Source organism: Hemiscyllium ocellatum, chromosome 4 (assembly GCF_020745735.1).
Source record: "Hemiscyllium ocellatum isolate sHemOce1 chromosome 4, sHemOce1.pat.X.cur, whole genome shotgun sequence".
Lineage (NCBI taxonomy): Eukaryota > Metazoa > Chordata > Chondrichthyes > Orectolobiformes > Hemiscylliidae > Hemiscyllium > Hemiscyllium ocellatum.
Window position 1 is genome coordinate 40,995,098 of NC_083404.1, and position 25,111 is coordinate 41,020,208.

Below are 25,111 nucleotides of genomic sequence, written 5' to 3' on the forward strand. Positions count from 1 at the left end.
AGTATTGTATGTTTTATTAACAAGGGGAAGGAGCTCCAGGGAATAAGTTTATCTTTGGGCCTCAGCTTGAGCAGATCAAAGGATCCCTTTGACCCAGGAGGTCCCGGGCTGGGACAGAGGTAAAGATGCTCGGACTTGAATCTAAATCAAGACTTTACGTTGGACGATTATAAAAGAATGATCATGATATCCAACACAACAGGCCTTCAACCCTAAACTACCAACAGTTACACTGCGACTGTTTCGTAATCGATACCTTCGGAATGGATTCCCCATCCCTGACGATCGGTTTATCTGGAATCATTGCTCTTCCCTGGTGATCGGTCTATCTGGGAGTGATTGCTCCTGCCTAGTGATCGGTCTATCTGGGAGTGATTTCTCCGCCCTGGTGGTCGGTCTATCTGGGAGTGATTGCTCCGCCCTGGTGGTCGGTCTATCTGGGAGTGATTGCTCCGCCCTGGTGATCGGTCTATCCGGCAGTGATTGCTCCGCCCTGGTGATCGGTCTATCCGGCAGTGATTGCTCCTCTCTGGGATGGATGACACGAGTGTGCCCCCGTTGTCCTGGTGACCGGCCGAGGCCTCCGGCCCCGATGATCCGCGCGGATGCTCCGATTTCTGGGCAGGTGAGCAGGACCTCGGGTCAGGGGTCAATGGTCCTGACCTGGCACCCTGACCTCCGTCTCACCTCTGACCTCAATGTCACTGATTCCTCATCCCCTCCCCCACCACCTTCTCCCCACTTTTCCCTCCCTCTGACGCCCCTCACCTTGTTACCCCCCCCACACACACACACACACACACACACTTGCTCTGTGCTCCTTTTACCAGCTTTAAAGTTGATGCAGTTTGTGTGAAAGTCGGATGACAAACACTTTATCATCATCAGGTTTGAGTGGTGGGTCTGGAGTGAGTGTTGAATTGATCCCTCCACAAAGGGGGGGATGAGAATTGAACTCTGTAATGAGGGGTGGAATGTCTCAGCCCATGGACCTCAGCATTGCAGACCCACAGGAGGCTGAAAGACCAGTCTGTGTCATGAAGAAAACATACTTTTTCCTTCTATGACACTTGACCTTGTGATGGACCACTATCTCTCTAAGTACAAAATCATCAACAGTGTCCTGCTCACTATCTCTGACTGTTTTGGATCATATATGAACATACAATACATGAATATACAACATGGTCATGACACCTGAACAGTTAAAGACGGGTGCTCAGGAATATCCAAATCATCCCACACAATCTGTGACACATTGCATGTTATGAATTGGACACTCCCCATCTAAAAATTACGTGAAATGAGCTTGCACCAATTTGGCAAAGAAGGAAATTTGGGAAATTCTTCTCCAAGCTATGTAGGTGATCAAAGCTGCCTTAGGCAGCACTGTTACCCTGAACATTTATGCAGTAGTTTCCTCTTGAGCAAGCTGACATCTGCCCCAGTCACAAAAACAGCTCCAGCTGTCTCGTGGAGAAATTCAGTGATTCATTGTCCATTGTGTGAGATAGCTCTTCACTACTTTGTAAGGACAGAACCACTTCCTAACAGTAGACCTATGTGTGGCTTTATACAACATGAACTTGTGACCCCTTCACAACCTGACTCAAACTCTCAGCTGGAGCATTATCAATTCCCTTCATTATATCCTAAACCTCAAACTGATCACTCACTAAGTTTTCATTCCTGTAAAGTCTCAACCCTTCAATACAGTCGTAAGAATCTTTTATGCAGGGAAATTGACATATTCCCCCCCTCCTCTCCACCTGTTCCAAGGACTCAGTATCATTTAATTTGTGAGGAGACTAAACTGGATTAATCAAAAGTTTGTACAAAGGCAATATAGTATGTTTTGTCTTTTGGTCAATAGTCCTATAAACACACCCACCTAATGTAGTTTGCTATATGACTGTCCTTTTAGATTTGGATATCCTGTTGAATTGTTTCCAGTTGATTTTGAGGCCTGGCCCAGAATCCATCAGTTGACTGTCCATCCTTGGGGGATCTTTTAGAAAGAATCTTAAATCTATCAATGTTTGCACAGCATGTATCAGTCATTTGGCCCAACAAGCCCAAGCCAGTGAGACTCTTTCCTCCCTAATCCATCTCACCCTATCAGTCATTCTTTCTACTTATTCCCTTTTCATCTGTTCATGTACTTCTAGACCTTTGTGCAATTTGGTGTCAATTCCTCCTCCCTCCGATAACTTGCATTTAACCTGAGCTACCATTTTCATTGTTGAATATTTTTTTCTCTACAAACCTTCCTGCTATGCAGGCTCAGCTGAGCAAACATGCTGTAATGCAGTAGAAACCTACTCCCTGTTACTCACCAAATCACTTAATTTTCTATCCCAGATTCTGTGCAGGAATAGCCAATCATCAGATTTGTCGAATGAGCACCTTATCAGTGGCTGAAGCTGTGAATGCCCTGAGACCATTCTACTTTGCTGTCCACCCAGATTTCTTTGGCCAGTATCCAAGAGAGAGGGTAGGTACTGATGGTCTCTGTGAGGTTTCTGAGTTTGAGAACTGATGATCGCCTTGGAGAAGGTGCAGAGCTTTACCAAGATCTGGTATCAGCTGTTGTTTAGTGGGTAGCACTCTCATCTCAGTATCAGGCAGTTGTGGGATCAAGTCCTCCTGCAAAGGCTGGAGCACTATCTATGTTTACATGCCCAGTGAAGTACTGAACAAGTGCTACACTGACAAAGTGTTTATCTTTTGGATGATTATCTTTTTCAGATTTAAAGTTGTGCCTGCCCTGTAAGATAGATGTGAAAGACGCTTTGGTACCGCTTCAGAGAAGAGAGGACAGCTCTCCTGAGTGTCTTACTCAATATTTATACATCAACTATTATCACTAAAATAGGTTATCTGATCATTATCTCTTATCATTCTCCCATTGCTATCTGTGCAAAGTTGCTGTGTGCTAATTAGCTGTCATATTTCCAACATTACAACAGCGAGATTTCCAAATTACTTGAATGGCAGTATTGGATCACTTGAGAATGTGAAAGATAGCATAGAAATTCAGATCTTTCTTTTCAGAATGGTATCAGGGATGAAGGATTTGAGATACCTAGTGATAATGGATAAACATTGTTCTCGTTACAGCACAGAAAGTTGAGGGATATTCAAAATCACAAAGGGCTTTGATGGAAGAGATATAAACAAGTGGCTCATTAATGGAAAGTTCTGTTTCCAGAGGACATAGATAATTGTTAATTGTTCTGGAATGTGCTGTTTGAGGGAACGGTAAAAGCAAATTCAATTGTGACCTTCAAATGGGAATTCGATAAATAATTGAAGAGGAAAGAACAGGGGCAGCATAGAAACAATTTGATAACTCTTCCAGAGAGCTGACACAGGCACAATGTGTCAAATGCTATCGCTGTTCCAGGTGGAGTGTCCTTGTTTCAAATGTTTCTTTAAGCTACACAGGCAGGTTCCATCTCTGCCTTTTTGAGACATTCTGAATGTCTTTACACTGGTCTGTTACTAATTATGTGTGCTCTTAAATTGTTCTTATTGCTCTGCCAGTTATAATCCATCTCATTTGTACTGACACTAATGCTACATAAATGTATGGCAACATAGAATTGGTTCCATGTTGCAAACTGATTTTTGAGATGAGCACCCAATCTCTGTGCTTGACTGTGAACCAAGTCTAAATTGGAGCCAGATTTTTCAGGAATGAAATTCGGAAACAGTCCTACGCACAAAGAGTGGTAGCAGTTTGGAGCTCTCTTCTAAATATGGCAATTAATGTTCAGTCAATTGTTAATTTTTGATTTGGTGATTGATAGATTTTATTAGCCAATTTTTTAAAGTAGTGTGGGACCAGGTGGCTAAATACAATTAGGGCACAGATCAGCTATGGCCTCGTTGAATGATAGAGCAAAATCAAGGGGCTGAATGGCTTCCTCCTCTCCTTATGTTCAATGTGCAACACAATTGTCAGAGTCATTCCATGATATTCTATCACTCTTGTAAAGAAAGATTGGTACTGATGGTCATTATTCCATCTGGAGGTAAGGGGTTTCATTCCTTAAATGCTTCAGCCCAGATTTGGTTAGGTAAAAATATGGTTAAAAACTACGGTAGTATATACCAATTTTTGGAAAAACTTAAGTATCTGTAACAATGGCCACTGCCTCACTGAAAGAATCCTTTAACTCAGACTGAATGAACTGATGCAGACTCGGTGGACCCAATTCTGTGCTGTATTATTCTAAGAATCCGATGCACTTTACTTTCAGCTGGAAGAAAGTCTCTGTGTGTTGTTTTGCTTTTGCAGGAAGTGAATGAAAATTCCCTGAAGCAGTTGAATAGCTACTTGGAGTGCATGCAGAGACCAGGGCGTAAAACCCTTCAACCTACAAAGCTCACCTTCTACATCAGAGACACAAGTAGTGATCCAAATGCACCCCAGCACCATGTAAATACTTCAGGTGGGGACAATGTTTTATTGGGAGTTCTACGAACTATTCTTACTCTTGTTCTGACTTAACTGGTTTCACTCAGGATTTAAGGCAGATATTCTCTGCAGAGTTATTGTTGTTCAGACCATTCCTTAAATTATACAGTTGTGCAGTCCCAGTGTCCTTGGAGCCAAGCCTTATTTACTTAACAAAGTACAGTAAATAAAGCCATGAATCATAGAATTCCTACAATGTGGAAGCAGGCCATTCAGCCCAGACTGGGCCTCCAAAGAGCATCCCACCCAGAGGCACCCCTCTACCCTATCCTTGTGACCCAGCATTTCCCAAGGCTAACCCACCTAGTCTGCACATTCCTGGACACTACCCGCAATTCAACAAAGCCAGTCCACCTAACTTGCACATCTTTGACCTATGGGAGGAAACTGGAGCACCCGGAAAAAGTCATGCAGATATGGGGAGGATGTGCAAAATCCAAACCGACGAGAGCTGGAATCGAACGGAATTGAATCGGAACGGAATTAGTGGGTGGCACGGTGGCACAGTGGTTAGCACTGCTGCCTCACAGCGCCTGAGACCCGGGTTCATTTCCCGACTCAGGCGACTGACTGTGTGGAGTTTGCACGTTCTCCCCGTGTCTGCGTGGGTTTCCTCCGGGTGCTCCGGTTTCCTCCCACAGTCCAAAGATGTGCGGGTCAGGTGAATTGGCCATGGTAAATTGCCTGTTGTGTTAGGTAAGAGGTAAATGTAGGGGTATGGGTGGGTTGCGCTTCGGCGGGTCGGTGTGGACTTGTTGGGCCGAAGGGCCTGTTTCCACACTGTAAGTAATCTAATCTAATCTGAATCCAAGCTTATTATTTTAGTGACTATCTCTGAGTCACAAGGTTTTGGATTCAAGTCCAACTCTAGGGCTTGAGCACAGAAATTTAGGTAGACATTCCAAGCACAGTATTTAGGGAGGGATACACTGTCCAATGGTGTCTTTCAATAAAATGTTAAAACGCAACCTCATTTCTCTATTCAGCTTTATGTATAAGGTTCCAAGGCATTATTTTGGATAGGTGCAAATGAGGGGTCCCCAATATCCTGGCCAATATTCATCCACCGATTAACATTCTTCTGATGCAGGGATTATGAATGTTCAACAGGAACATGGTGGAGCAATAACAATAGTGCAATGATTTGCAAATGCTTTCCTGAGTTGGCAGAGTGACAGGGTGAGAAGTGTTTTGCAGGAATAGTGTCCTCATGGATGGATATTAGCTCCTGGTCCAGCAAAGCTTCAATTTTAATATTTTCATCATTGCTTTCAAATCTCTCCATGGTCTCACCCATCCCAAATCTGTAATTTTCTCCAGCACTTCAACGCTGTGAGATAACTGTACTTCTTTAGTTCTGACCTCTTCTACAGCCCTACTTTTATTTCACCCCACTAATGGCAGCTGTGCCCTTAGTTGCCAAGGTCCCAAGTACTGGATTTCCTTTCCATTCCACTCTGCTCTCTTTTCAGACACTCACACCTGTCCTAATATTTCATAGATTCCCTACAGTATGGAAACAGGCCATTTGACCCATAAACTGCTGCAAATGTGTTGCTGGTCAAAGCACAGCAGGCCTGGCAGCATCTCAGGAATAGAGAATTCGACGTTTCGAGCATAAGCCCTTCATCAGGAATAAGAGAGAGAGCCAAGCAGGCTAAGATAAAAGGTAGGGAGGAGGGACTGGGGGGGGCGGTGGAGGTGGGATAGGTGGAAAGAGGTCAAGGTGAGGGTGATAGGCCAGAGTGGGGTGGGGGCGGAGAGGTCAGGAAGAGGATTGCAGGTTAGGAGGGCGGTGCTGAGTTGAGGGAACCGACTGAGACAAGGTGGGGGGAGGGGAAATGAGGAAACTGGAGAAATCTGAATTCATACCTTGTGGTTGGAGGGTTCCCAGGCGGAAGATGAGGCGCTCCTCCTCCAGCCGTCGTGTTGTTGTGTTCTGCCGGTGGAGGAGTCCAAGGACCTGCATGTCCTCGGTGGAGTGGGAGGGAGAGTTAAAGTGTTGAGCCACGGGGTGATTGGGTTGGTTGGTTCGGGCGGCCCGGAGGTGTTCTCTGAAGCGTTCCGCAAGTAAGCGGCCTGTCTCACCAATATAGAGGAGGCCACATCGGGTGCAGCGGATGCAATAGATGATGTGTGTGGAGGTACAGGTGAACTTGTGGCGGATATGGGGCCTTGGAGGGAAGTGAGTGTGGAGGTGTGGGCGCAAGTTTTACATTTCCTGCGGTTGCAGGGGAAGGTGCCGGGGGTGGAGGTTGGGTTGGTGGGGGGTGTGGATCTGACGAGGGAGTCACGAAGGGAGTGGTCCTTGCGGAACGCTGATAGGGGAGGGGAGGGAAATATATCCTTGGTGGTGGGGTCCGTTTGGAGGTGGCGGAAATGGCGGCGGATGATACGTTGTATGCGGAGGTTGGTGGGGTGGTAGGTGGGAACCAGTGGGGTTCTGTCTTGGTGGCGGTTGGAGGAGCGGGGCTCAAGGGCGGAGGAGCGGGAAGTGGAGGAGATGCGGTGGAGGGCATCGTCGATCACGTGTGGGGGGAATCTGCGGTCCTTGAAGAAGGAGGCCATCTGGGCTGTGCGGTGTTGGAATTGGTCCTCCTGGGAGCAGATGCGGCGGAGACGAAGGAATTGGGAATATGGGATGGCGTTTTTACAGGGGGCAGGGTGGGAGGAGGTGTAGTCCAGGTAGCTGTGGGAGTCAGTCGGTTTATAATAGAAGTCTGTGTTGAGTCGGTCGCCCGAGATAGAAATGGAAAGGTCTAGGAAGGGGAGGGAGGAGTCTGAGACAGTCCAGGTGAATTTCAGGTCGGGATGGAAGGTGTTAGTAAAGTTGATGAACTGTTCAACAACCTCGTGGGAGCACGAGGCAGCGCCGATACAGTCATCGATGTAGCGGAGGAAAAGGTGGGGGGTGGTGCCAGTGTAGTTGCGGAAGATGGACTGTCCTGAAATTCACCTGGACTGTCTCAGACTCCTCCCTCCCCTTCCTAGACCTTTCCATTTCTATCTCGGGCGACCGACTCAACACAGACATCTATTATAAACCGACTGACTCCCACAGCTACCTGGACTACACCTCCTCCCACCCTGCCCCCTGTAAAAACGCCATCCCATATTCCCAATTCCTTCGTCTCCGCCGCATCTGCTCCCAGGAGGACCAATTCCAACACCGCACAGCCCAGATGGCCTCCTTCTTCAAGGACCGCAGATTCCCCCCACATGTGATCGACAATGCCCTCCACCGCATCTCCTCCACTTTCCGCTCCTCCGCCCTTGAGCCCCGCTCCTCCAACCGCCACCAAGACAGAACCCCACTGGTTCTCACCTACCACCCCACCAATCTCCGCATACAACGTATCATCCGCCGCCATTTCCGCCACCTCCAAACGGACCCCACCACCAAGGATATATTTCCCTCCCCTCCCCTATCAGCGTTCCGCAAGGACCACTCCCTTCGTGACTCCCTCGTCAGATCCATACCCCCCACCAACCCAACCTCCACCCCCGGCACCTTCCCCTGCAACCGCAGGAAATGTAAAACTTGCGCCCACACCTCCACACTCACTTCCCTCCAAGGCCCCAAGGGATCCTTCCATATCCGCCACAAGTTCACCTGTACCTCCACACACATCATCTATTGCATCCGCTGCACCCGATGTGGCCTCCTCTATATTGGTGAGACAGGCCGCTTACTTGCGGAACGCTTCAGAGAACACCTCCGGGCCGCCCGAACCAACCAACCCAATCACCCCGTGGCTCAACACTTTAACTCTCCCTCCCACTCCACTGAGGACATGCAGGTCCTTGGACTCCTCCACCGGCAGAACACAACAACACGACGGCTGGAGGAGGAGCACCTCATCTTCCGCCTGGGAACCCTCCAACCACAAGTTATGAATTCAGATTTCTCCAGTTTCCTCATTTCCCCTCCCCCCACCTTGTCTCAGTCGGTTCCCTCAACTCAGCACCGCCCTCCTAACCTGCAATCCTCTTCCTGACCTCTCCGCCCCCACCCCACTCCGGCCTATCACCCTCACCTTGACCTCCTTCCACCTATCCCACCTCCATCGCCCCTCCCCCTAGTCCCTCCTCCCTACCTTTTATCTTAGCCTGCTTGGCTCTCTCTCTTATTCCTGATGAAGGGCTTATGCTCGAAACGTCGAATTCTCTATTCCTGAGATGCTGCCAGGCCTGCTGTGCTTTGACCAGCAACACATTTGCAGCTGTGATCTCCAGCATCTGCAGACCTCATTTTTTATTTGACCCATAAAGTCCACTCTGACTCTCCAAAGAGCATCCTACCTGTACCCATAACCCTGCATTTCCCATGGCCAGTCCACCTAACCTGCATGTTTTGTGGGAGGAAACCAGAGAACCCGGAGGATACCCACGCAGACACGGGGAGAATGTGCAAAATCGACATAGTCGCCGAGAATGGATCGAATCTGGTTCCCAGGCGCTGTGAGACAGCAATGCTAACCACTGAGCTACCATACCGCCCCAGGTCATGTGTCTCAGTGTCAAATTTTATTTGCTAAGACTCTTATGCATTTTTGACACTCTGCAATGTCAAAGACTCCACATACATAAATGCAGGTGGTTGTCAGCCTTGTTCTACCATTCTTGGGTATGTTAATTTGAAACCATTTTAGAAATTGCAAACTGTAAGAATGTCTCGCTGCTCTTTGCATATCAGTAGTGAAGTCTAGGAGACACTGCCTCAACAGGCAGTGGGAGCAGATACAACAGCAATTGTCAAAAGAAAATTGGATAAACGTTTGAATGGAAAGAAAAGTTACAGAGCTTTGGGAAAAGAATGTGGGACGGAGAAGTATTTTTGATGATGGTGGGCTGAATAACCTCTGCCTATGCTTTACGTCCAGTAATTTGTCTGTCGTATGCCAGTCATTGAATCTAAGTGTGTAGGTCTAGCTGGCGGTGAAGAAGGCAAATGATACGTCTGCCTTCATAGCAAGAGGATTTGAGTACAGGAGCAGGGATGTCTTGCTGCAATTGTACAGGGCCATGGTAAGACCATACCTGGAATGTTGAGTGCAGTTTTGGCTTCCTTCTCTGAGGAAAACTGTTCTGGCTACAAAGAAAATGTAATGCAATTTGCCAGACTGATTCTGGGATGACATGACTGACCATATGAAGAGAGTTGGGACTATATTCACCGAAGTTCAGAAGGAGAGGGGATTTCATGGAATCCTATAAAATTATAACAAGACTAGACAGGGTAAATGCAGGGTGTTCCTGAGAACTGAGATCCAGGAGTCACAGTTTCAGGATGCGGGTAAAGCTATTTAGGACTGAGATAAGGAGAAATGTCTTCACTCAAAGTGGTGAGCATGTCTAGTGGGACAGGACACTGTCGAGGGCAAAACATTGAATGTTTTTAAGAAGGAGTTATAGTTCTTCAGCCTACATGGGTCAATGGATCTGGAGCAAAAGCTTTAACAGGGTAGTGAACAGGATGATGAGTCATGATTGTATTGAATGGTGGATCAGGCTCGAAGGGCCAAATGGCTTTCTCCTGTTCTTATTTTCTATGTTTAATTACATTCACTTTATGTCTACAAATTTAGTTAATGTTAAAACAAAACTATTTGTTTCAGGGTTTCGGCCAGTCACTTTCACACTACAGAATAAGGACCTCCTGAGTGTGGTAGTAACGATCTTGAAATCCTGCAGTTTATCCACGGATCATGTGCAAGATGCACAGATCGACAAGGGCCTGCCTCAACAGACTGGGACCATTCCATTTGGCAGACCTATCCGGTGGGATAAGACCTACTACACTGTCACTGGCTACAGAGACCCAGAGGAAGAGTTGGACTGCACTGTCCATATGGAACCTGCACTTGGGTACAAGAACTGTTACTGCCTACCTCAGTTCAGGTTGTGTTAATTGCTGTGATAGTTGCTCTGGTCTATCCCAGTTCCAGATAATTGCATCATTAATATTTGGCTAATCATTCAAATGTCAGCTGTGGCTTAGTGCTTAGCACGACTAAGATGGCCACAAGTTCAAATCTTCACTCGGGTCAGTACTGAGGGAGTACTGCAGTGTCTGTAGGTCAGTACTGAGGGAGTACTGCAGTGTCAGAGAGACCATGTCAGACCACCGTGCTGAGGATGGTATGTACTGTCAGGGGCATTATAAAGGGAAAACTGCACTGTCAGAGAGCCAGTACTGTCGCAGTACAGTATTATCAAAGGGGCAGTGCAATGAAAGTGTTGCATTATCAGAAGGGGCAATACTGTAGAAGTACAACACTATCAGAGGAACAGTACTGAGGGAATGCAGCATTTATAGAGTCGTAGAAATGTACAGCCCTGAAGAAGACTGTGCCTGTGCTGGTCATAAAAGACCTGATCAACTTCTCAGCCTGATGTTTGTAGCTGTTGACACTGGTACTTCAGATGTGTATCTTTACCGTTTATAATTTGTAATTGTCCTTTACATATACAATGCTTGTTTATAATTCAGATAAGGGTTTCTGCCTATGTTATACTTTTATAGCCAGTGACTGTAGTTGTGCACTATCCTCTGAGTAAAAAATCCTCAACTCCCCTCTAATCCTTCTGCTAATCACTTGAAATCTTTGCCCCCTTGTTATTTATATCACTGATAAATGAAATCAGTCCTTTCTATCTACTCCAACAAGGTCCCTCATAATTTTAAACACACCAGTTGAATCTGCCACAGCATCCTCTGTTTTAAAAAAAAAGCCTTAACTCATCCCTCATGGCTAATTTTTTCCAGTGAAATTGTGAATCTCCTCTGCCTCTCTGGTATGATCACATCCTTCCTAGAGTGAGGTGATCAGTATCGTACACAGTATTCCAGCTTTGGTCTAACCAATGCTTTATCTGTTCCTGTATGAACTCTCTGCTGTTATATTCTCTGCACTGACTTGTAAAGAAAAGTATCCCCTATGTCTGCCATCCTATGTGCCTGTTCTGTTACCTTCAGGGATCTGTAGAAATACACTCCGAGATCTCTCTATACCTCTATACTTCTCAATGTTTTACCATTTACCATGTATACCATCACCCACAAATTCATTACCTTGAATGCCTCAAGATTGAATTCTACTTGCAACTTTGTTTTAACCACTTGACAGTCCATTGAAATGCTACAGTTTAAAAGCTTCCTTCCACACTATCAGTGACATGATCAAATTATCTTTTGATCACCTTTATATTTAAGTCTAAATCATACATCAGAAAAAGCATATTTCTGACATGCTATGAAATTCCACTGAAAGAAGATTTCCAGTTGCAAAACCAGTGTTACAGATGCAAATCTTTTGAATGGGATATTAAACCTCAATCAGCATCAAATAATCAGGTTATCCAGTCATTATTAAATTGCTATGTGTGGGATCTTGCTATGAGCAAGTTGACTAGTGTTTCTACATTACAAGCGGCACGGTGGGCGGCACGGTGGCACAGTGGTTAGCACTGCTGCCTCACAGTGCCTGAGACCCGGGTTCAATTCCCGACTCAGGCGACTGACTGTGTGGAGTTTGCACGTTCTCCCCGTGTCTGCGTGGGTTTCCTCTGGGTGCTCCGGTTTCCTCCCACAGTCCAAAGATGTGCGGGTCAGGTGAATTGGCCATGCTAAATTGCCCGTAGTGTTAGGTAAGGGGTAAATGTAGGGTATGGGTTGCGCTTCGGCGGGTCGGTGTGGACTTGTTGGGCCGAAGGGCCTGTTTCCACACTGTAAGTAATCTAATCTAAGAGTAGGAGCAGTGACGTATTTCAGGATATCCTGAAATCATGAAAGGCAATTTGTTAACTACTCCATTCTTGTAAACTAAGGGATTAGCTTTGCAAAATAAATCTTTTAGAAATCTCAATGCAAAAAGAGGCCATTCGATCCACAGTGCCTGAGTTAGCTCTCTTCGCAACACAATCTAATTAGTCCCATTCTCCCCCTCATTCCCAGAGTCTGTCCATTTTTCTTTATCAAGAATTCATCCAGTTCTCTTTGTAAAGTGTTGAATCTGTTTCTACTACCCTTACAGCAATAAGATTCTCACAATCGTACTTAAAACTTGTCCATTTTAGGCTATTCCATGGACTTGATTATGCAAAAGGTAAATTAAGCAAGCTTTTGCAGGTTTCTATGTTTTATAAATGAGGACCATGTCAGGTTGTATTGAGTCTACATAGACATGGTAGTATTGTGAAATGTATGATTTGTACAGGCGTAGTGGTGCTAGTTAAGAGGTCAGTTAGTTTTCTGAAATTGATGGTGCAGGAGTCATAGACAATTCTAAATTTTGCTACGTAAGTGTTACTAGACCAAGGTTTCTCCACTCCTTGGATTTTAGTTTTGGAATCATTTTGAGGAAGTTATCGAGAGAGTAATGCTGACAAACTGATGATATTGTTAATTTTGTAGGTTGTGGTTGCATAAAAACAGAGCTTCTGCTTCCGAGAAGTTAACTGTCAGTATTCCACTGCGGGATGAGCTCGATCGTTTAAAAATGGAACTGTGTCTGCAACTGGAAATAACTGATATCAGGTATTACTTCTAAAAGGAAGTGAAATATGCCAGAAAGGGAAATGTATATACAGTTTTAAATGAATCTCTTTAAATCTAGAAAGTTATTGAGCTGTCTCGTAGCTCAGAGATGATTACACCCACTCTACAACTGCTTTTCTTGCATCTCTTAAACAGGTTGGGATTAATGGTACTTGCGAGGGCTAAGGCAGAATCAGATGACTTCAAACTGAACTTCCAACCTCATTGCATCTCCAACTCCAAAACCACCAACTTGCATCTCTACAACAATGCCATCTTCTACCACTGCTGAAACCCTCAACTGTGATCTTGTTATAACCAAACTCAGTTATTCTGATCCTCGCCAGGCAAACTCACCTTTCAGAAATTGGATTTATTCAAAAGTACTGCTCGTATAAAAACTTGGAGCACTCACCCACCCCTGCGCGCGTGCACACACACACACACAGCCCCTCCCTCACATGCACCCCCCCCCCCCCATCCTGCCATGGCCCCCCAACCTACATTGGATGCCAATCTGGCAACATCTTCATTTGAAATTTCTGACCCTTGTACTCAGATCTTTCCATGCCTCACCCCTCCCTATTTTGCTGTCCTCCAATTCCACTACTTTCCCAAGATATCCAATTCTGGCCTCTTGCGTGTACTCCACCACTAACTTATACCTTTCAACTGCACACCATTGACATTGAGCTTTGAAATCCCTTCCCTAAACCTCTCTGCATTATACTTTACTTCCCTCCTTCAACCCCCCCTCCTTATAACCTATCTCTGGTCATGCTTTTGGTCATCGGAGCTTGATATGATTTGTTCCCTTTTTAAGTACAATGGCCAAAACTGTACTCCAGGTGCAGCCTCGCCAACATCTTGCTTTTAAACTTCATCTCTCTCACAATAAAGGCCAAAATTCCATTGTATTCTGAATTCCTTACTGTAACTGCATGCTTTTGTGTTTCTTGCACAAGAACACCTCAATTCCTCTGTACTGCTCTTTTATGCACTTCTATGACCTCCTACTTTCCTAAATTAAATTCCATCTACCAAGGGTTTTCCCCATTCATTTAGCCTATTTGTAGCCCCTTACAAATCCCTTATGTTGTCATCACAAAATGCCCTCCCATCTATTTTTGTATCATTAGCAAATTAGGATACATTTTTACTCTGCCTCTTTCTCCCAGGTCATTAATATAAATGTTAGATAATTGAGGTCCTAGGACTGATCTTTGTGGCACTCTAATAGTTACATCTGTCCAATCTGAAAACTACCTGTTAATTCTAACTTTCTGTTTTCTGTGTGTTAACTAATCCTCAATCTTTGCTTATACATTATCCCCAAAATTGTGAGCTCCTATCTTGTGCAATAACCTTTTAGATTAGATTAGATTCCCTACAGTGTGGAAACAGGCCCTTCGGCCCAACAAATCCACACCGACCCTCCAAAGAGTAACCACCCAGACCCATTCCCCTACCTTATATTTACCCCTGACTAATGCACCTAACACTATGGGGCAATTTAGCGTGGCCAATTCACCTAACCTGCAGATCTTTGGACTGTGGGAGGAAACCAGATCACCAGGAGGAAACCCATGCAGACATGGGGAGAATGTGCAAACTCCACACAGACAGTTGCCCGAGTTGGGAATTGAACCCCGGTCTCTGTGAGGCTAACCACTGTGCCACCATGCTGCCCCATAAGTGGATCCTTATTGAATGCTTCTCAAAATCCAAATACACTGCATTTACCAGTCTCTTTATCATCTCTGCTTGATATATCCTCAAAGAATTTGAAAGGGTTCAGAAAAGATTTACAAGGATGTTGTCAGGGTTGGAGGATTTGAGCAATAGGGAGAGGTAGAATAGGCTGGGGCTGTTTTCCCTGGAGCGTCGGAGGCTGAGGGATGACCTTTATAGAGGTTTATAAAATCATGAGTGGCATTGATAAGATAAATAGACAAGTTATTTTCCCTGTTGTGGGGGAGTCCAGAACTAGAGGGCATAGGTTTAGGGTGAGAGGGGAAAGATATAAAAGAGACCTAAGGGGCAGCTTATTCATGCAGAGGGTGGTACATGTATGGAACGAGCTGCCAGAAGAAGTGGTGGAGGCTGGTACAATTACAGCATTTAAAAAGCAGCTGGATAGATCTATGAGTAGGAGGAGTTTAGAGGGATATGAACCAAATGCTGTCAAATGGAACTAGATTAGGTTAGGATATCCAGTCAGCATGGATGAGTCGGACTTAAGGATCTGTTTCCGTGCTGTACATTTCTATGAATCTATGATTCTAAATTAGTCAAATGTGATTTCTCTTTCATGAAACTATACTGAGTCTGTTTTGCTGTGTTAAGCTTTTCTAAATGTCCTGCTATTTCTTCCTCAATAATGGTCTCTAGCATTTTCCTATCGTTAAGCTAACTAGCCTATAGTTTTCCTAATTTCTGTCTCCCTTCCTTCTTAAACAGGGGGTCACATTAGCAGTTTTCCAATCTGCTGGAACTATCCTGGAATCCAGTGTGTTCAGCAATATAGAAGAATATTAAAGTTTTATTTTTCACAATGCCTTCTACCATGTTTCGGAATATTCCTCACTGCTCATTAGTACATTTGGTTCCATCTCCAGCAATATAATTTTAATTTTGCTCTTGGTCTAGGTGGCAGAGAAGTTGGGGAGTAGCTCATCGATGTAGCCAATTACACAGCCTCGCTCGTTTCATCCAGCAGAATTCTCCAGAATTGCACAATATCAAAGGTCTGTCTTTTCATAAATACTTGCAAGCATTGGAATGTGAAATCAAAACTTGAAAATGGTTATGCCAGCATGTTCAGATACAAGATAAGCAGGCTAATTTTTCATTTGTGATTTCTGTTCATTCCACATTCTACCATGGTAGGCTAATGCTAAAACTTCGGAGGTATGGCATTGAGGATACATTAGAGGTTTGGATTAGGAATTGGCTGGCTGGAAGGAGACAGAGGGTAGTAGTTGATGGATTATGTTCATCTTGGAGCGCAGTTACTAGCGGTGTACCACAAGGATCTGTTTTGGGACCATTGCTTTTTGTTATCTTTATAAATGATCTAGAGGAAGGACTTGAAAGCTGGGTAAGCAAGTTTGCGGATGACACAAAAGTCGGTGGAGTTGTGGATAGTGAGGAAGGAAGTGGTAGGTTACAGCGGGATATAGATAAGTTGCAGAGCTGGGCGGAAATGTGGCAAATGGAATTCAATGTAGCTAAGTGTGAAGTCGTTCACTTTGGTAGGAATAACAAGATGATGGATTACTGGGCTAATGGTAGGCTACTTGGTAGTGTGGATGAGCAGAGGGATCTTGGTGTCCATGTACACAGATCTCTGAAAGTTGCCACCCAGGTAAATAGTGCTGTGAGGAAGGCATATGGTGTACTGGGCTTTATTGGCAGAGGAATTGAGTTCCGGAGTCCTGAGGTCATGTTGCAGTTGTATAAGACTCTGGTGCGGCCTCATCTGGAGTATTGTGTGCAGTTTTGGTCGCCATACTATAGGAAGGATGTGGAAGCTTTAGAACGAGTGCAGAGGAGGTTTACCAGGATGTTGCCTGGAATGGTAGGAAAATCTTATGAGGAAAGGCTGAGGCACTTGGGGCTGTTCTCATTGGAGAAGAGAAGGTTTAGGGGAGATCTGATAGAAGTGTATAAGATGATTAGGGGTTTAGATAGGGTAGATACTAAGAACCTTTTACCGCTAATGGAGTCAGGTGTTACTAGGGGACATAGCTTTAAATTAAGGGGTGGTAGGTATAGGACAGATGTTAGGGGTAGATTCTTCACACAGCGGGTTGTGAGTTCATGGAATGCCCTGCCCGTATCAGTGGTGAACTCTCCTTCTTTATGGTCATTTAAGCGGGCATTGGATAGGCATTTGGAAGTTATTGGGCTAGTATAGGTTAGGTAGGATTCGGTCGGCGCAACATCGAGGGCCGAAGGGCCTGTACTGCGCTGTATCCTTCTATGTTCTATGTTCTATGTACCCTCCCTCTGCTCCAAGCTTTTCAATTAAATCCACCCAACACCCTTTCTCTAATGCCTTATAAACTTCTTGTAAGGGATCTTCTAATACAATCCTTCTATCACCTTCCCCCAGTGCATCTGAGTCTCCTTTCCCTTCTTTGACTTCTCTGTTTCTATTTCTGAAGATAGGCTATCCCCCAATATCCATTACATACCTGGGAATCAGTTTAGCTCAGTTGGCTGGATTGTTGGATTACAGAACAGTGTGATGTCAATAGCATGGGTTCAATTCTCATCACGTGGTTTGAGATTACCACGAAGGACTCTCCTTCTCAACCTCTTCCCTTGCCTGAGGTTTGACAGCCCTCAGGTTAAATCACCACCACCAGTGAGAGCAGCCCCTATAGTCTGGCAAGACTATGGCGACACATTTCATACCCATAATTATCTTGAATACACATCCTCACACAGTACCCCACTTCACGTAAGGATTCTATTCCATTCTCCAGTTTCTTCAACTCTGTCACATCATTTCCAATAATGCCACCTTTCCTCCATAGGGATGCTTTCGACGTCACCATCTTCTTCAACTGAGGATTTTCCATCTTCCAACACGGTTTCTGCCACCTCCAGTAGAATGCCACTACCAAGCACAGCTTCACCTCTCCTCCACTGTCAGCATTTTGCAAGGATCATTCCCTCCACAGTACTTCCATGACACCTTCCCTTGTAAGCACAGGTGTGTTACTTACTCTTCCATCTCCCTCTCACTCTCCAAGGTTCCAAACATGCATTCCAGGTGAGGCAGCAATTTACCTGTACATTGTTCAGCCTACTGTGCTGTATTTTGTGACACAATGTGCTCTCCTATATATTGGCAAGACCAAACGCAGGCTGGGTGACTGCTCAATGGAACACCACAGTTCTATCTGTAGGAAAGACCTCAGCCTTCCTGGTGCTTGCCATTTTAATACACCATTTTGCTCTCATGCTAACATTCCCAGATCTGCTCTTGTGCTCAAGTCAAACTCAACACTTGCTGGAAGAACAGCCCCATATTGTATACTGAGGCACTTTACCATCTTTAGGAGTAAACATTGAGTTCAACAACTTAAGATCATGAACAATTTCCTCCATTGCAGTGTCTGGTTTGCTCATAATAGAGCTGACTTATTTTCTGTAAGTAACATCTTCTATTAAAACCTATTCTGCACTTTTATCCTTCCCCTCCTACCAATATCAATTTCATACTGGCCACTCTCATCATCCGTTTCACTTACACACTCTTTCCCCTTCATCGACCATTTTCCAGCTGCTTTTGGTTTGAAGAAGTCATCTGACTCAAAATGTTAACTCTGTTTCTGTCTCCATTGATGCTGCCTGAACTGCTGAGTTTCTCCAGCACTTTGTTTTTATTTCAGATCTCAAGCAACTGCAGTGCTTTACTTTTATTTATTCCAGATAGGGCTGTGACTAATTTAAAGTGGAACTATGTGATGTATCTTCTATGCTGTGAATGTTGATGCAAATCTTTCATCCCCTCTATGGGTGTGCCTGTTTCTGTTACAGGATGTACTTTAATCTTTGCTGATAACTCCGGGATGAATGCTGCAGGGCAGATTATGTTGGGAACTGTGGATGTCCATCATCACTGGGCAAAAGTAAGTGAAACCAACAGTAAAGACAACATTATAGCAAAATGTGTGCATTTCATGTTTATTATTTTCAGAAATATTTACATTGTTCTATCTGATCAAAGTTGAGGGAGGAAATCCCTCAATTTAGGGGCCAGGCAGCTGAGGGTACAGCCTCAAGTATGGGATTGGAAGAAATAAGGGATGTTCAGGAGTTCCAAACTGGAGGAGCACCAAGATCTTGGGGGGGTGGGGCAAGGGGGTTGTAGGGTGGAAGAGGGGGAATATAATTTTTAACATCATCGCATTGCCAGATTGGGAGCCAGTGTATCTTGCTGAGTACAGTGGGTGATGGATAACTGACACAGTTTTGTATAATGTAGATTTGGCAGAGAGTGAAAGGTGGGAAGCCAGGCAGAAAACATTTTGGACGAGTCCAGTCTGAAGGTAACAAAGGCATCTGTAAACTATTTAAATTGTGAATTATCAAGTATTAGTTCAGTAAATATTTAATTTGTTATTACTTGAAGCTGTTGGAGAGGTTGCCCATCTACTATGATCTTCACAGCCATCTTTCTGTGTTGAAAGAGAGGACCAGCTACCTTCTGGGAGACGTTGAATTAATTTATGATGAAGATCTGCAACCAACAGTTATGCTCGAAGATTATTACAGAATGTTAAAGACCTTCTATCAGAATTTGATAGTTATTCAACCTCTGTTTCACCCACGAAGTCTAAAAGGACTGCAAATAATTCTACAAAAGTGAGTAATTGCTAAAGTTGCAAGTGAAACCACACTAAAGTGCAGCAAGTGTGACATTATTATCCTGGAAACATAGTGATGCTGGCTATTGATGCTGAGATTTGTTCTGGCTTAGGGACATCTGCCACCAGTAACTGATGTGACTGGGCCATTTGTGATGTGTAGGCAGCCATTTTGATGGCCACCTTTGTGTTTGTACTCATCTCTCCAATTGAGGAAAGGATGGTAAGGTGGGTGGGATTTGATGATATGGTCAGTCATATGATGATGCACCATTCAATCATTTCCTGAGCAATTTTCTTGATTCACTCATGGGATGTGAGTGTCACTGGCTAAGCCAGAATCTTGCCTATCCCTAGCTGACCTTGAGAAGGCACTAATGAGCTGCTTTTTTGAATCACTGTTACTCGAGTTCTGTTTAACTCCAGATAAGTTTATGCAATCAATGTCTTGACTGGTGCTGGGAGAAACATCTGGCAGGAAAAGTGGTAATTTTAATTGTTTTTGCATTTGACTACTCCAAATGACTCAATTTGTAATTGCCAGGTCCAACATAGTGTTTATCCCCTAGATGGAAAGTCCCAGGTTTGATTCACAATCCAGCGAAAAATTAACCATGGTACTAACCTCTATTTCTATCCAAAGACCTTTTCATAAATTCAGTGGAAGTCAGTCAGTTGAACATTTAAGTGAAGGGAGATGGGGGGGGTAGAAAGGGAGGGGGAGGGAGCTGGTCATAGATCCCACCTCATTGAACAGGAGAGTTCTCTTCGGTGTGGCCAATATTTGTGTCTCAATCAACATCACAGGTTTCTTGCCTGCAATTGGTGGCTGTACTTGAGGAGAAATGGATGATTTGGGTGAGATGCATTTTGGGATGTCCTCAGTTTATGGAAGGAAATGTGAAGACCTTTAACAACAATTTGCTACTCCGTCATTTCAACACTGCTCATGTTAACAGGATGCTGTTCTCTTATTTCAGTGACTCTTCTGCTCCTAGCCTCCTTAAAGCAGGTCAACTGAGCATACCTGTAACATGTGACCCCACTACCTTACAATGGTTTATTCAGGCTCATTCACAAAGAGCCAGGACCTACTTGAGAAAAGAGGAAGAGTAAGTAACAGATTCTAACTGAGCACATGTTATAGATGAGAGGGTGACAATTGAAGTCGCACTCTTGAAGAGGATCAGACATTCATATACGGTTTTTGCACATATGGGTAATTCATTAAAGAATTGTTAAAATAAAATCACTTCAGTTTCCCAATGTGCATAAAGAACCATTGACTGGATCAACTCAAAGGGATTGGAGTATCAGTATTTCTGAATTCCAAGATGCCTAATAGCTCATTAACATCAACAATTATAGCAGATGTGATTTAGATATTTACTGGCTATAGCAAGGAGATGGTAAAATCATTGTGTAATAAAACCATTATTAGTCAAACTTCTTTAGTTTAATAAGGAAAAATTCTGATGATAGGGCAAATCTTAATGAGACCCCATTAATTAAGTCTTTCTTTATAAACTTTTGATAATAGTGTAGGAGCATCTGGGAACTCTAAACATGAGGATTTAGGGACTGAAAGAAACAGACAAAAAAAAAGGAAATCAGGTGAATTACAGTGAAATCAGATCCAGAAATAAAAAGAGGAGAAAAGGTGAATTGAGACAAAGGAAAAAAAAGTTAAAAAGTAAAAATAAAACTGTTTATACTTGCAAAATCACTGACATTACTTCATCTGAAAGTTTGAACCTAAATAATTTAAATTGTTCACTGCCTCCTCATTCACAAAGTATATCCAGTATTTTTTATTTTATTTCAGGTTTCCAGCATCTCTGCATCTTTTCTATTATATTATTGTTTAAATTCTTCTCATTCTGAACCACAGCAATATATTTACATTGCATTAATTATTACATTGTTACTCAAGAAAAGGTGGGGCACAGAAACAGCCACTTGGATCATGTGGCAGCACCAGCTGAGAAACTAGCTATACAAGCAGGTCCCACTTTGCTGCAATCAGTCTACAGCCTTCAGGTTTCTGCAACTGAGCTGCATATCCAGACACCTTTTATATGAATTGAGGATTTCTGCCTCATTGTACTCACCTGTAATCTTTCTACCAATCATTTTGAATTCAGAGGTAAATAGCCCTGTTGAGCCACTCTATCCAGGACCCTCACAATTTGTTGTCTCAATCAGCTCTCCTCCAAGCCTACTGTTCTGCCAGGAGAACAACCCTACCTATCAAAATTTTGTTTATAGCTACAATTTTCCAGTTATATAAATCTCATCTGCACCCTCTCTAGTGCAATTACATCCTTTCTATAATGAGGTGATCAAAATTGCAAATTGTCCTTGTGGCCTAACTAAAGATTTATACAATTCTAGCATCACCTCGATATTTTGGCTAATAAAGAGCAAGATTTCAAACCTACTTATTGATCAGTCCTGCTATCTTCAGTAATTTATAGACCGACACTCAGAGGTCCTTTTCACCTTTCAGTATCTTCTGATTAATTGTGTATTATTTTGCCTTATTAAATCTTCCTAAATGTACCATCTCACACTTCATTAAATTGAATTTGCTCTTTTTCTGCCCACCAGAAATTTGATAATTACACTGATAATTATCAGCCCTAAATCTGTGGTGAGTTTAATTAGTAAATAATGCATAAAACTGGCAAACTCTTCAAAATAACAGCAAGGCTGAGGATGAAAAACCATTAGTCTGCAACAACAGAGATTGATGACCAACAACTCAGTTAAAAATCACACAACACCAGGTTATAGTTCAACAGATTTGTTTGGAAGCACTAGCTTTCCAAGCGCTGCTCCTTCATCAGGTAGTGGACAGCTAGTGCTTCCAAATAAACCTGTTGGACTATAATCTGGTGTTGTGTGATTTTTAACTTTGTACACCCCAGTCCAACAGCAGCTCTTCTACGTCACAACTCAGTGTTATCTCTTTGTCCCTTGAACTTGACAGCTAATTAAATGTAAACTCTATTACTTCTCCAGCAAATCCACTGTTTCACTCCAGAAATTAATGGATTTTTATCTTTATCCAACTAGATTGGAACTGAAACAGAAGACACTGATCAGAGATTGTACAGAACGATTTGGACTCCAGAGACTGTATAAGGAGCCCAGTGTGTCCAGCCAACAAATGGTGAAGTGCTGTCAAAGACTCCTTGAAGGACACATAGGAGAGTTACAAGGGATGCACCTGTGTATCTCCCATTTCTATACAGTGTTACAGGATGGTGACTTGTGTGTGCCTTGGGACTGGAAATGGTAACTTAGGAGAATGGGAAAAGGAGACTGGATCCATGATAGTCCCCACAATCTCAGCTTGGAGCAATGTGAAGTGTATGAAACTGGGAGTCTGCATGTTTTGGAACTGTCGCTAATAACCAAGTTTGGGGAAATCCCAAGTTGCCCACAGAGAGCTGAATTGTAATGTGAATTAAAATATATATTTTAAAAATTTCAAACATCAAAGTGACCAGCTCCACCAGAATGGAAATTCAGCCCCTGGCTAACTGAACCAACCAATTTGACTTGCTGTGGAACCAGCACTTTTAATTGCACGTTGCAAGCTGGAATTAAGATGACTGTGGTTGAGGCTCAAAATTTTTTTATCATCATATGGCCGCCTACATATTTCCAGCACTTAGTGCCTGTCGATGCATGTTTTGGAAGGGTCTGAGGATTGATAGGGCGAAACGTGAGTGTCAAACACTTTCCTTGGCCATCAGTCTTGAAGTAGAACTTGAACCTAGAGTTTCTGACTGAGACAGAGACAGAGATGTTATCTACTGTGCCATAAGACCTCTTATATTAATCTTACAAACCTCATTTTTGATCTCACACCTTACCATATTGATGAATGAGGCTAATTTGGATTATGACTTTTTGTTTCAATCCTTCCTTTCCTCCTGTTTGCACCAGTATCCAAAGCTCCCAAGTTTGAGAGGAATATTGATAACAGTAGATCTCGAACTTGCAGCTGTCACAGCCAGGGCACAGAATTTCTAAAATAGAAGATCTGATCTTTGAAGTGTTATCTTACACTTAATCACTGCACAGATAAAATGAATCCCTAACCCTGTGATCTTCCAACCACACAATCCTCATCATTAAGATCCAGTACTTTCACCTCTGCAATCTCAAACTCCACCCGTAGCTCAGTTCATTTGCTACCTAAGTACCCATCCATATGTTATTTCTAGACTTCAATTCCAGATGTTCTCCTGGCCATCTCCCATAAACTTGAGCTCATATCAAGTCCAGTTTATTCATCAACCTGTGTTGCTGACCTAAACTGTCTCCTTATCTGGCAAACTATCCATTTTAAAATACTCACACTTGTTTGTGAAACTCTCCATGGCATGGTCCCTACAACTTCCAAGAAATCTGTGTACATTTAATTGAGATATCTTGGGCACACTCAGTTTTAGCTAATCCACTATTGTGGCTGGCTTTCAGCTTTTTGGCTCCTAAGACCCACAATTTTCTGCCTCTCATTTAAGACATTTGTTAAAACCTGCTCTCTTTGCCAAGATTTTAGTCAAACCTCCTGATGTCTTTTTCTGTGGTTCACTGTTGTTATACTACCTTAAGGTGCTATGCAAGTGCAAATTGTGTGAACGTTGGCAAATATGAAGTCGTAATTTTGGCTGCAGAGAACTGTATTAGTTTTATTTCATTAGAAATGGGGAGGAATGGGATGGTGGGGTCCATAAGCCTGTTATAGCTAGAGCCTAATTTACATCAATTAAATCCTAAATGATCACGAGGCAGTGCAGTTTCAAAAAGTAAGTAATCCCATTGAAACATACAGGATTCTGAAGAAGCTTAACAGGGTGTACCAAGGTAATTTCTCTCGACTGGGAAATCTAGAACACAGGTTAAAGGTCTGATCACTTAGGACTGAGATGAAAAATTTCTTGACTCAAAAAAAAACAAGTCTTTGGAAAACGACCCAGGAATGTGGTTGAATATAAAAAATGCTGGAATATATAGAGTTTTTTTGATCTTCAAGGCATATGGAAAATAGAATTGAAGTAGAAGCCATATCACAAGCAATGACTGCACTAACTAATTTTTGGACACATTGGTATTTCCTACTGTTACTTATGGTGTAGAATCTGTGAAGATAGATTAATTCTTTTGGACTTTGACATTTTCAAAGAATACTCAAGATGTGATTAACTGATTTACAAACCAGTGGGTATTAAGAAACAAAGCTCATTCAGAAATGAAATACTTGAGCATTTGCATGAAGCAACAGTACTGAAAAGATATTTCTGGAAGGAACAGTGGTATGGTATGGGTAAGCAAAAAGCCAGATAGAGATCACATTGTGCAACTACCGTGCTAGAAGTTTCACGAGGGCACCACAAGCATTTGGAGGAGAAAAGTGTATGTTGCAACAGAGCTAGCTGCACTGCAACGCAAAGATGTGTACAGTCAACTACCTCAATGTCCTTTCAGAAAAAATATTCAAAACAAATTGATTTGGGGAGTTAAAATTCTTGCTTCCAATTCAGTTTTCACAATAAAAGAGTTGGATTTGTGCCTATTGTTCCTCTCATTTATAGCAGGATAGATTAATGTAAAGTCCAGCCCCACCAGATTTTAACCAGATTAGGGGAAGCAAGTTTATATTGTAATACTTTTATACTACAAATAAGTTAC

The 25,111-nt window shown here is 43.3% G+C and overlaps 1 protein-coding gene across 3 annotated transcripts; it reads left to right on the plus strand.

The window, feature by feature from the left end:
* Positions 1-461: 461 nt before the first annotated feature.
* On the plus strand, positions 462-25,060 carry tcaim (T cell activation inhibitor, mitochondrial). 3 transcript variants are annotated; one of them, XM_060824235.1, is made up of 10 exons: positions 464-625; positions 2,362-2,494; positions 4,304-4,457; positions 10,102-10,351; positions 12,900-13,022; positions 15,672-15,769; positions 18,576-18,667; positions 19,171-19,403; positions 20,386-20,517; positions 22,484-25,060. In XM_060824235.1, the coding sequence occupies exons 1-10, from the start codon at positions 606-608 to the stop codon at positions 22,707-22,709; spliced, it is 1,461 nt and encodes a 486-aa protein (XP_060680218.1). In that variant the 5' UTR covers positions 464-605; the 3' UTR covers positions 22,710-25,060. The 3 variants fall into 3 exon arrangements, with proteins under 3 accessions (XP_060680220.1, XP_060680219.1, XP_060680218.1); XM_060824237.1 differs by lacking the exon at positions 12,900-13,022 and having other exon boundaries at positions 462-625; XM_060824236.1 differs by lacking the exon at positions 2,362-2,494 and having other exon boundaries at positions 463-625.
* Positions 25,061-25,111: the final 51 nt, after the last annotated feature.

Bases quoted from the DNA above. Each gene is read 5' to 3' on its own strand.
- tcaim (XM_060824235.1), top strand. From the start codon at position 606: ATGCTCCGATTTCTGGGCAG. The intron at 4,458-10,101 runs GTGGGGACAATG...TATTTGTTTCAG, and splicing joins GCACCATGTAAATACTTCAG to GGTTTCGGCCAGTCACTTTC. The intron at 15,770-18,575 runs GTCTGTCTTTTC...TTTCTGTTACAG, and splicing joins AGAATTGCACAATATCAAAG to GATGTACTTTAATCTTTGCT.